At 44.2% G+C, this 11490-nt stretch overlaps 1 protein-coding gene across 1 annotated transcript; it reads left to right on the forward strand.

Annotated features, from left to right (window-relative positions):
• Positions 1-1859: 1859 nt before the first annotated feature.
• Positions 1860-6520, forward strand: Ddit4l (DNA-damage-inducible transcript 4-like). Its single transcript, NM_030143.4, has 3 exons — positions 1860-2071; positions 2320-2461; positions 4154-6520. Exons 2-3 carry the CDS (start codon positions 2371-2373, stop codon positions 4642-4644), a joined length of 582 nt encoding a protein of 193 aa, NP_084419.2. The 5' UTR covers positions 1860-2071; positions 2320-2370; the 3' UTR covers positions 4645-6520.
• Positions 6521-11490: the final 4970 nt, after the last annotated feature.

The following is an 11490-nucleotide window of genomic DNA, read 5'->3' on the forward strand; positions in this document are numbered from 1 at the left end:
GGTGACCTTTAAGAAAGACAATCTCTGTCGGTTACTGCAGGTATATGCTCTACACCTCCTGATTCCTCCTGCCCTAAGCTTCCTGATAGCATCACTCGTTCAGTCAAAAAGAATGCTCTTATTTGAAATTTTTGCATATGGGTAAATTGCCTTCTGAGATAAAAGCCCAGAGAGTGATATAAAATTGTAGCTAGGTGAGCCAAAAGTAAATACCACATTCTAGAACTTTCTATAACTTTGTCCCGGTGGAAGTATGAATTATGCCTAAATACCCGAGTGGAAATGCTGCATTTTCTCTATTCTACCCACGTCCATTCTGATCACTTACTATCATAACACTAATAACATTCCTTGAAGCAGGGAGGACGCAGCTGTCATTAACAAGGCTGACTAGATAAGGACCAGCGGCTCTGTAGCAGCTAAAGGACCCATTCTAACCGGCTTAAATGGGATTGCTTGTTTTCCACTTTTGTTATTAAAATAGAAGTGGAAATCTGCTTTCCCCAGCCTATCAGCATCCCGTGCCTGAGCCTGCCTGACCTTGAGCAGTGCAGCTGCTTCGGGAGAGTTAAAAATGGACCTTCAAGCTGGCTTTAGTTTCTGTTGCTCTGCCTGCAAGTGTCCTCCCACTGATCTGTTTATCACACTCTCTTTACCACTTTTGTTGTTGTTTTTCCTTCTGAGAGTTTTTTTAGCCTGGACAGCGGATCCTACTTCTCAAGGCCCTAACCTGCAGGTCCTTCCTTGCACGTGGGGACCCAAAGTGTGCGGGAGTGGTGCTGGAACCTGGCCTTGAATGAGGTTCACCCTCACCCCAAGTATCTCGGTCTCTTCCTTTTCTGATCCACCTCAACCATCTCAGCAACCTCAGCAACCTCGCTGGGAACGCCCACCCATTGCAAACCCTGTGCCACTGGCGCAGGGCAGCAGGAAGGGTGGCTTAGTAAAGTTAGAAGAAAACGTTTGGCATCGTGCTTTTAGTGGTGTCCCAGACCCTCTGTTCCCTCTTGCTCAAGACTCCCCGGAAAGAGTCGCAGAGCTTATCCTAGCAGGACAACTCTTTATTCTCATGCCCCACAAGCTTTTTAAAGACCACTAAAGCTTAAACTTCTTCCCAAACAAGCCCACCGGGAACTTTTGCTTCTGGGAATGGCAATTGCTCCTAACTATCCTGCGGCTGGAGCAGGCAACTGAGATCCTGTTAGTGGTTTTGTTTAGTTTCTTGGCACTGGCCCTCTTCAATTCAAGTTCTGTGCCTTTCGAAGCCAGGTCTTAGAACAGGGCCAGGCTCGCCCTGGCCGCGGAGAAAAACGGTTTAGTCACAGATGTAGTATCCCCAAAGATGCCCCATTGATTCCTGAGTGCAGCTGAAGCTAGAGAGCCCTTACCACATCCCGACCACCTGCGGGGAGACTGGGTGCGGACTGGAGCTGATGGGTTAGAGTCAGAACATGGGCATAAAGGATGCTCACAGAGCACAGTGTCAACTAAGCCAAATACTTATTCAGAATGACACAGCAAAGTTTTGGGTCATGCCTAACAGGACCTGGAGCTTCTAGCTGCTTGAAAAGTTCCATAGCCAAAACCTGAGCAGTCTGAGCCTGGAAGCAGGCAAGCTGTGGGCAGGGGCTCACGCCAAAGAATCTAGGTTAGTGGCCGAAGGGAGATGCTCTTTAGGAGGGTGACCAGTGGCCAACTCAGGGTGACCAGTGGCCAACTCAGGAAGCAGCAGGTGTCCGCCCAAGGCGAGGCTGATCACCAACTCCCAGGGGCTTGCCTGGGCCCCTGCCTGGGAAGGAACTGAAAGGTGACCTGACCCTGCAGGGGCGGGCCGGGGCACGGGCCCGAGCGAGTGGCGCAGGTGGGCGTGCCGGCCAGGAGGAGAGGCGGGACCTATAAAGCGCTCTCCATTCGGGAGGCGGAGCGGCCGGGTGCAGCCTGTGCTGGTGGGCGCGGTGGCCCGCAGCCTTCGGCTTGCTGCAGGACTGTGCAGGGGACCACTGTCCAAGCTTCGGACTACTGAGGGGCGCCTGCCTCGGTTTACCCTTCAGCGTCTGGTGAAATCCGGCAGGTGAGCGACCCGAGGAGGCGGGATAGGGCAGGGTCGCTTCCCAGTTGTGCTGACTTTCCAGCTACTTCCAGCCTGTTGGCTTTAGTTGGCGCCTCCGCTCCTAGGGCTTTGTCAACTTGAGTTGCTAAGGCTGGTCCCTCCCTTTGGAAGGGCAGTGCCCGGGCTAGTTCGCCCTGGCGATGCCGGGACTCTGAGGAGCCTGTGCACTTCTTGCGTGCTTTTGCAAACTTCTCACTTTTTCCTCCCAGCGCCTAGGGAAAGATCCGTTCTGCTCCGCGAGGGAAACAGAGCCGTTGACCATGGTTGCAACGGGCAGTTTGAGCAGTAAGAACCCGGCCAGCATTTCAGAGTTGTTGGACGGTGGCTATCACCCTGGGAGTCTGCTAAGTGGTGAGTCTCTGGGCTGTCCACCTCTTTCCTATCCGAAGGTTGCGGGGCCCCTCTCTAGTGTAAGCGTCCCTGCCTGAGTGCGCGAGACTTCATCTCCTCCTAGAGACACAGAGGACTATGAAACCCATCTGAGATCTCTTTCTAAACTTCCTTTGCATTGTCTGCCCACCAAAAACAAACGTAAGGGGAATAATGCGTTGTTCCAGTCTGCTAAGAGGCTCTTGGGGATGAAGTTCCCTATCTCATGGTTGGAACATTAAGTGTACAGGCTGGGTGTGTTTAAAGACATGCGCTTACTTGTGTAGCTAGCACCACCACGTCCGTCCCCCCTCCCCCCCCCCCCCCAAATTCTCCCTTTTCTGTTTGCCACCTAATCCTTCTCTTTCCCGTCTCCAGAAGACCATCCTTCGGCATTTTGTTACCACGTTAGTTTTGCTTTTAGAATGTTAAATAATAAGTGTATATGCTCTTCTCAGTTCGGTTTGCTTTCCCACCGTGTGATGTTGTAGAGTTATACACTTACCTCATCAGTGAGTTCCTTTTCGTTGCTAAGTAAGATTCTATTATGAAATGCACCCACTGTGCATTAATGTCAGAAGAAAACTTGAACAGCCCTGGTTCTACAGGAATCATCATTTGCAACTTGAAACGTCAATTTCTAATCTGACAGACTATTCAACTATGGAAGAGTGGTGTGAGCATATATTAAGTGGCTTAAGCTCTTTAGATTTTCTTCATCTATAAGATAATATTATAATTCTAAATTTGTCTGTCTTCAATGTGGATAAAAATACAGATATGATTTGGAATCTATTTGTTGGAATTTAAAAAATAAAACAAAAAACAAAAAACAAGCAGTGCCCTCTAAGTGAGCTAATGACATAGAAAACCAGGAGAGGAGAGGAAGGCTCGTGGCCGCAGTGTGGCATGGCACCCGGCCAAGTAGTAGGATTAATTTGGAAGGTAGGTGACCAAATGCAGAGCTATCTTTTTTCCTCTGAGTAAACCTAACTTTGTTTTCCTGGGACTGTTTTGTTTTGCTCAGCTAAGAAAAACTGACCCAGCCCGGTTATAAATAAACTCAGGAACCTCAAAAGTCCTCTCTCCTCTGCGAGCAAACTTGAATCAAACAGGTCAAAGCCAACACTGGACCTCCAGGCCATCCTAGTAAGGACTTCTAACGAAAACTAAGGCTGGTAGATCATTAGCATTGGGACAGGCTCACTTTACAGCGTTTGAAACCATTCTGCACGCCAACGGTCCCTTTGTTAAGCAATAGTGATGATTTTTATTCCAGATGTTCTGCATGGACTTGTGAAAAAAAACTAAAATAAACTTGGAAAACCCTACAGAGAGAGCAAGGGGGAAAGGAGATCACTAGTAATCTTGGATGACCTTGGACAGATTTTTGCCACATAATCCTCAAGACTACGGGGAGAGAAGAAATTGTAAAAGAGGGTTGTTTTAACCTATTCATTATGTTTATCAGAGTCTTTAGGGCATAGATGAGCTTTCAGTCCTGAAAGGTTAGAAGGCCTGTTCTATTACCTACATGGTTAACAGCAAAATTGAGATGAGAGAAAGCAGTATTAAAAGCAGGTAGATATGAAGCTAGAAGTGGCCAGTCTTACTATGCCAGTAAGACCTCGTACACCTTGCTTCTCTGTTCACTAAAACTTTCATTTCTTTCAGATTTCGACTACTGGGATTATGTTGTCCCTGAGCCCAACCTCAACGAGGTGGTATTTGAAGAGACAACATGCCAGAATTTGGTTAAAATGTTGGAGAACTGTCTGTCCAGATCAAAGCAAACCAAACTTGGTTGCTCTAAGGTCTTGGTCCCTGAGAAACTGACCCAGAGAATTGCTCAAGATGTCCTGCGGCTCTCGTCCACGGAGCCCTGCGGCCTTCGGGGTTGTGTTATGCACGTGAACTTGGAGATTGAAAATGTATGTAAAAAGCTGGATAGGATCGTGTGTGATGCTAGCGTGGTGCCGACCTTTGAGCTCACGCTTGTGTTTAAGCAGGAGAGCTGCCCGTGGACCAGCCTCAAGGACTTCTTCTTTAGCAGAGGTCGCTTCTCCTCAGGCCTTAAGCGAACTCTGATTCTCAGCTCAGGATTTCGACTTGTGAAGAAAAAACTGTACTCCCTGATTGGAACGACAGTCATTGAAGAGTGCTAAGGAGGAAAAACAATTAAAGGCCCCTAATGAGTGGATAATAAACCTCTGAAGCTATCCAGCCAGTCATTTGTAGTTTGCCTGCTTGCCCTCACCAGGAAATCCCAGATTTAGGCCCTTTTCCTTCTGTGTGTCTCACCCATAGCAACCCACTTTAAAGGCTGATTTTTTTTTTTTTTGTCCAGCTTTTAAGACATAATTCAAGAGAGCAAATTGCCCACATATGTGTCCATATGGGATAGAATGGAATAAGGAGGAAAAAGAAGCAATCTCCTTTAATTTTATATTTGGTCTCATATTTAGCAGGTAGTCTTAGCAACAGAGCAAGATCCACTTTGCCTAATTTGACTTTCATGTGCCCAGGGCTTGCTGTTATTGTACCCGCCTCTCTCTCTCTCTCTCTCTCTCTCTCTGTGTGTGTGTGTGTGTGTGTGTGTATATATATATATCTGTCTGTCTCTCTCTGTCTCTCTGTCTCTCTCTCTCTCCTCCCCTCCCTCCCTCTCTGAGAGCCATCTTTTCAATGACAGGACCTGACAAGATGATGTGCAGCCCCATCAAAACATATAGAGATCTGCACTACCAGCTTCCTCCCTGAATTTGAAGAGCTTTTACACAAGAGGGTACAGTTAAATTGATCCGCTGGATTAAAACATCACCTTACATAGAGCGAATAAACATCACAGTGACAAGAGCATGGCTTCCCTGCCTGGTGGTCTCCCCACACCCGTGCCCAGGAGACACGAGAAGTGTGCCTCTTACTGCAATGATTACATGATGGCTTTCAGTGCCTTTGTAGTATTGTGTCAACTTGGTTTTCCTAGTTACCAACTGTTGAATGTTATCATTTTTTACATTGTCTTTGAGTAGATAAAAAAAAAAAAAGAAATGACTGTCTTTTTGCATAGAGTTGATTTGACTGAGCAAATATTGATTACCCATCTCTAAAGATGGAGAAGGGTAATTTCAGATCCCGTCCCTTTCGGATCCACTAGGTCACATTGCTGCTTTGTGCCACCAAGATGCTTCCTCTCCAGTGAAGTGTCTCACCACATGGCAGTTAGCTCATCTCTGGTCTTTTCTAGGAACTGGATCACCTTTCCTTAACATCACACTTCTTTTTAGTTACCAATGTGCTTATATTGGCAGAGCCTGACTTGACTCTGAGATGTTGTTGCTACCACAGACTAGATATGAAAGTCCTATGATAACTTAAGACAATCACTGCACATACCCAGCTCCATCCACTATATCACAGCCCATTCCTAGGAAACAGCAAATGCCTCTTTTGCTTAGCTTTTGCTTCATTTCAAGTAACTAGATGTTTCTCAGGTTTTATGGCCATGAGACAATTTACCTTCCACGTAACTCTGTTCTATTCAGCAAGGTCTTTTCTTCCTTGGGTCATGGAAAGTAACATTTTCGGGTCACCTGCCTAGGCCTTCAGTATGAGTTTGTATACCTCAGGCACCAGCTTGGCTGGGACAAATGTCTTCATCCTGACCTTACACAAACAAGCCTGATAGTTACTGGTCTTATGGGTGACCTAGGACATCACTGTTCCAATGAGCACGTCTTCTAACTTGGGGAGGTACCACGGAGCTAGTCTTCACAAGACTGGGCCAGTAGGCAAAACCCTGTTGATCTGTAGGCTTACAGATGCCCAGGTTCTGAAGGTCGCTGTGTTTCTGTAGCTGTTTTGAGTCTTGCTGGGGAAGATGGTGAGGCTTCTCAGGCATGGACATAGATCTTTTACCCGTTAGCAGTTCTCTGGTTCTCCTGCCCATTTGACTCTCAAAATAGTAATGGCTGAAGGAGGCTCTTGCAATAACAATCCTGTTAAAGTCAATTTTTTACAATAAAATGTTATATATTTTTAATTCCCTTGGCCTCTTTGTTTTTTCTGCATTTGTGTCATGATCACCCTAGAAGAGACTTGACTGTATTTGGAGAAAGATAATGAGTTACACTTATTTTGAATACTTATACCTCAATAAAGAATGCATCTTTCTCATAATTTTCAGTATTTCTCATATTTTCTATAGGAAGACATTAATGATCTGAGCACCAATGGCAACTGCCTTGTTCAAAACAAATATCAAAACTTATTGTATGAAGACTTTTTGCATAGTTTCAAATATATAACTAATTATATGACCAGCATACATATTCAATTTTCCTAATCTATTAAATGACAGACCTTCCTTAACTCCCCTATTATTCAATTAGAATTTAATTTTTCACATACCTTTTCTATCTCTTCAAATTAATGTTCATTCCCTCGGATTTCTTGTGGTATAACCTCAAACATTTGAAAGATAAGCTAACAATATTATACACAGTGAAGACAGCATAGACAGGGCCAGAAACATTTGCTTGGAAAAGAGATTTGAAAAGGTATAGTCTTAATTTATGCTTTGGATTGAAACTATAGCTTCAAGCTTGCTAAACAAAGACCCCACTGCTCCTGTACTTGGTGTAGGACTCCAAAAGCAAATGCTTAGTGTGGTTTCAAATCGGGTAGAGAAAAATGAGGAAACTATTGGCAAGACGCATCGGTAGCAGGAATTGGCTCAGACTTTAAAACCTGTCCATAGGCTAGTGAGATGACATGGTGGCACAGGTGAGATGGCATGGTGGCACCGGGTAAAGCCGCTTGCCACCAAGCCTGACCACTTGATTTGATCACTTAGTGATTATTTTTTTAATGTAAGAGATTAAACCAGTGAGTGTGGGGTGAGTGTGGGGGTGGGGTGGGGAGTCTTGGGGTGTATATAGTGGTGGTAGAGTATTAGTATGTGTGTGTGTTGTGTGTGCATGTGTGTGCTGGTGGTAGTAGGGTGTGTAGGTGGTGTTTATATGTATGTGTGTGTGGTGGTATGTGTGTGTGTGGTGGTGTATGGTATGTAAGTGTGTTGTAGGAGGAAGGATATGTGTTGTTGGTGGGTGGGTGGGTGTTAGGGGTGTGTGTGTGTGTATGTATTATTGTGTGTGTGGTGTGTGGTGTGTGTTAGTGGTATGTGTATGGTGTGTGATATGTGTGTGAGTGTGTGTTAGTAATGTGTGTTATGTGTGTGTGTGTGTGTGTGTGTGTGTGTGTGTGTGTGTGTGTGTGGTAGTATGTGTGTGTGTGAGTGTATGTTGTTGGTGTGTGTGTTAGTGGTATGTATGGCATGTGTGTGAGTGTGTGTTGGTGGTGTGTGTGTGGTAGTGTGTGTGTGTGTGTGTTGATGGTGTGTGTGTTGATGGTGTGGTATGTATGTGTGTGTGTGTGTGTGTGTGTGTGTGTGTGAAGGCTGTTATATGCATTTCTCATTTACATAGATTTAAACAAATGAGGACAGTAAGTAACATTGCGATCCAGTTCATGTTGGCGGCAGGTGAGAAGGAAAAGGTGCATGTGACATGCAAGGAAGATGGAGCATAGTTGTGTCATGAAGAGCTCTGAGCCACTCACTGCTCAGACCCAGTCTTTAAAAGTAGTAAGAAAAACTCAAATGACCAAAGAGAAAATAAGTGGACAAGAACCTAGGCTCGTTTACATAGAAAGAAACTGATATGATTATAAATGCATGAAAAGATACTTAATTTAATTAATAATTAAAGAGATACAAATTAATAGCATAATAAGAAATCAGTGGATAATTAAACGCATTAGTTAACAATTGATAAGTCCATAAATTGATGAAGTCAGAGAAAAAACTCTTCACCCTGTGGAAACTACACCTCAGCATCTGACATGGCTGTGCAAAGTTGATGATAAAAGTATTTTATGAACCAGCTAGACCATATTTCATTATCATTGTTCTTTGAACCCCTTTGCTTATTATAGATATGAGACAATCGTGAAATCATAGCCTCTGTTGTGCTTTATAATTGCCACCCTGATTTTTCAGCCTTCGTTTTAGAAGTTGGGAATGATGTGAGCCTTAGTTCACTGTAAACACCAGCATTTTAAAATAAAACCATGACATCAGTCCGCCTAGGGTTGCCAATGGGATGTCAATGGCAGAGTAACGTGACACCGAAATCTACTTAGAAAACACTAAAATGGGCTCTTCCACAAAAGGCCATTTTCTGATGTTACTTTTTCTCTGTTGCTGCATGTACCAACCTTTTCTTTTTTCATACTGAATTTTACTTTAACCTGAGAGTTGCAAACGTTAAAGTTTTTCTTAGGATTCTTCTCTGAAATAAAAATACACTTATAATTTGCAATAAAAATGCGTTCAGTAGCAGTTAAGATAACAAGTTTTGGTTGAGTTCGATTACAAGTGATAGATAGTCACAGTAAAAACACTATCTGGGCTTTGCAGTTTTATAGAGGTTCTTAACGCTCAAGTGGTGGGTCACTTCTTATTGAGGCAACTACTTCACTTGTTTACAACAAATCCTGGTTTCCGTTATAGATTCAAGGCTAGGCTTCGCTATCTGTGTTTGTTTCCATAGCTGTAAGCTTTGGGGGATTTTTTGCGTAAATCTACTACTATCAACAAAATGACCATGGTGGAGGCTGCCCACATACTAACCAGTCCTTGGAGTACTTTCAGGCGGACAGTACTTTCAAATTAGCACATACATGACTGAAACAGATCTCAGTGGGGCTTTAAACAAAGAGCAGAATCATTCAGCTTGTAACATTCCTTACCAACGTCCACAGATTTGACCAAGCTATCACAGTAACACACCAGTAGGAGTGTCATGAGATACAACAGCTTGTTTCCTCTCGTGGTTGAAGGCTACAAATACAAGGTCAGAGTGCTGGCAGGTGGCATCCACCCAAGGCTCCTCCTTGGTATATAGCTGGCTCTCTTGTCCCCATGTCTTCCCATTGTCTTCCTCTATTGGTATATGTATCTTAATCCCTCCTTCATATAAAAACACCAGCCTTAATAGACTACAGCCCCCAAGAAGAGGTATTACTTTAACATATTTGCTTCTTTAAAAGGCCCATCACCAGGCTGCTGGCAATCCTCTAGTTACTGTTCAGACTAATGCCCTCCTGCAGTGTATACAAAAACTATTCTTCCTATTCTCTTCCACAGGGTGTATTCATTCACTGCCTGACAAATTCTTGTCTGTCACCACACCAGTGGACATCAGTCCACTGCCATTATGTGTATATTGTATATTGCCTACCACGGCAACTCAGCTAAAAACACTATAGATAAAATGAAATTGTTTAAAAATGAGAATAAAGGGTCAGCAGCTAAGAGTGCTGGCTGTTTTTACAGAAGACCTGAGTTCAATTCCCAGCACCCACATGACAACTCACAACTTCTTGTAAGTCTATTTAGGCTTCTGGTCACATTGGCTATCACCAATGATAATAAAACAAATTATAATAAACGCCAGTGGGAGTCTAGGGAAATAGAATCCTTATTAACTGTTTATAAGAATGGAGATATCTGTACCCCATAGAGACCTGTATAAAAGTTTCTCTTTTAAAAAAAGTAAAATTCAGACTATCGTATGATCCAGCTATACCAACCCTAGGGATATACCTAAAGGACACTAAATCAATTTATCACAGAGACACTTGTCTCTGTTCATTCACATCTTGGGGATGGAAGCAGCCTGGATGTTTGTCAGTAGATAAATCTGTAACAGAATCTTCTGAGATGAAAAACAATGAAACCATGACAGTTGCAGGAAAACAGGGGCAAATGAAAATCATTATGTTAAACAAAGTAAGCCAGTCATGCTAGTGAAGTGACCCATGGGTACAGATACCTGCAGCAGAGCCTGCCAACCTGAGCTCTATCAAGTTCAACCAACAGAAGTCACGTGGTAGGAGAGATCTCACTTCCCTTGGTTGCCCTCTTACTTCCACACAGTTACCATGGCACCCTGAGTAAGACATATGCACCCATTTTCCACAATGAACAATGAATAAACACTTTAGACAAGCAAGGACTGTCTCATCAAGAACTGCTGTGAGGGTGAGTCTTTATCATACAGAGCCATGCTGTCTAAGTCTCCCACAGAAGGCACTCAAGGAGTGGACACTCACCCCTGAGCTAAGCAAAAGAATTTGGGAACCCCTGCCTCCTTGGCCTCAACCTGTGCTGTTTCTGACCTGGGCTGGGCCCCCCATGTTAGACTGCATTCTGCACCCACACACACACAATTCAATGGAAGTGTGAATGGAAGGTAGCCTAGCACACTGCCTGAGTGACTTTCACACACCCCAGTGGTGAGGCAGAACATGGGCCTATGCACTCACAAACACGCACACAACCACACAAACTCACATACACACACACACACACACATACAGAGAGAGAGAGAGAGAGAGAGAGAGAGAGAGAGAGAGAGAATCAGAGAGACAGAAACAGAGAGACAGAGAGAATAAATAAATAAATCTCTCTTTAAAAAATCAAACTCAGGCCAATACTACATAACTACATATTCCTCTCAGATGCAGAACATAGATCTGAACTTACATAAACTTGTGTGGGAGGGCTGTGTCATGAAGAGAGAAAAGGAATCATGAGAGGATGGGAAGAGCTTTGGATGAAGAAGTAGAATAGAAGCCACATGGTATGACTGACTAGGGTACAGAAGGAAAGCAGCCAGCAGAGGCAGCAGGTACTTGAAAGAAGGGGAGGAGAATGGACCGGAACCGTGATGATATCTGTATGCCACAACACAGCAGCAGTGTTATTTACAGCTCATAACATGAGCACACAGGAGGTAGAGCCAGGAGCACTGCCTCAAGTTCTAAAGCAGGGATGGGTCACATAGTGAGAAAGGAGGAGAGAAGAAAGGAGAGAAAAAGGCGGTGCTATAATAGAACACCTTCTCAGGACCAAGGTCCACTCCTTCCATTGATGTCCAACAAGGCCA

This window comes from Mus musculus, chromosome 3 (assembly GCF_000001635.26).
Source record: "Mus musculus strain C57BL/6J chromosome 3, GRCm38.p6 C57BL/6J".
Classification (NCBI taxonomy): Eukaryota; Metazoa; Chordata; class Mammalia; order Rodentia; family Muridae; genus Mus; species Mus musculus.

What these genes read in the sequence shown, in the direction of transcription:
- Ddit4l (NM_030143.4), top strand. Translation starts at nt 2,371, where the DNA reads ATGGTTGCAACGGGCAGTTTGAGCAGTAAGAACCCGGCCAGCATTTCA. An exon ending in CCCTGGGAGTCTGCTAAGTG is followed by an intron (nt 2,462 to 4,153) that starts GTGAGTCTCTGG and finishes CATTTCTTTCAG; the next exon opens with ATTTCGACTACTGGGATTAT.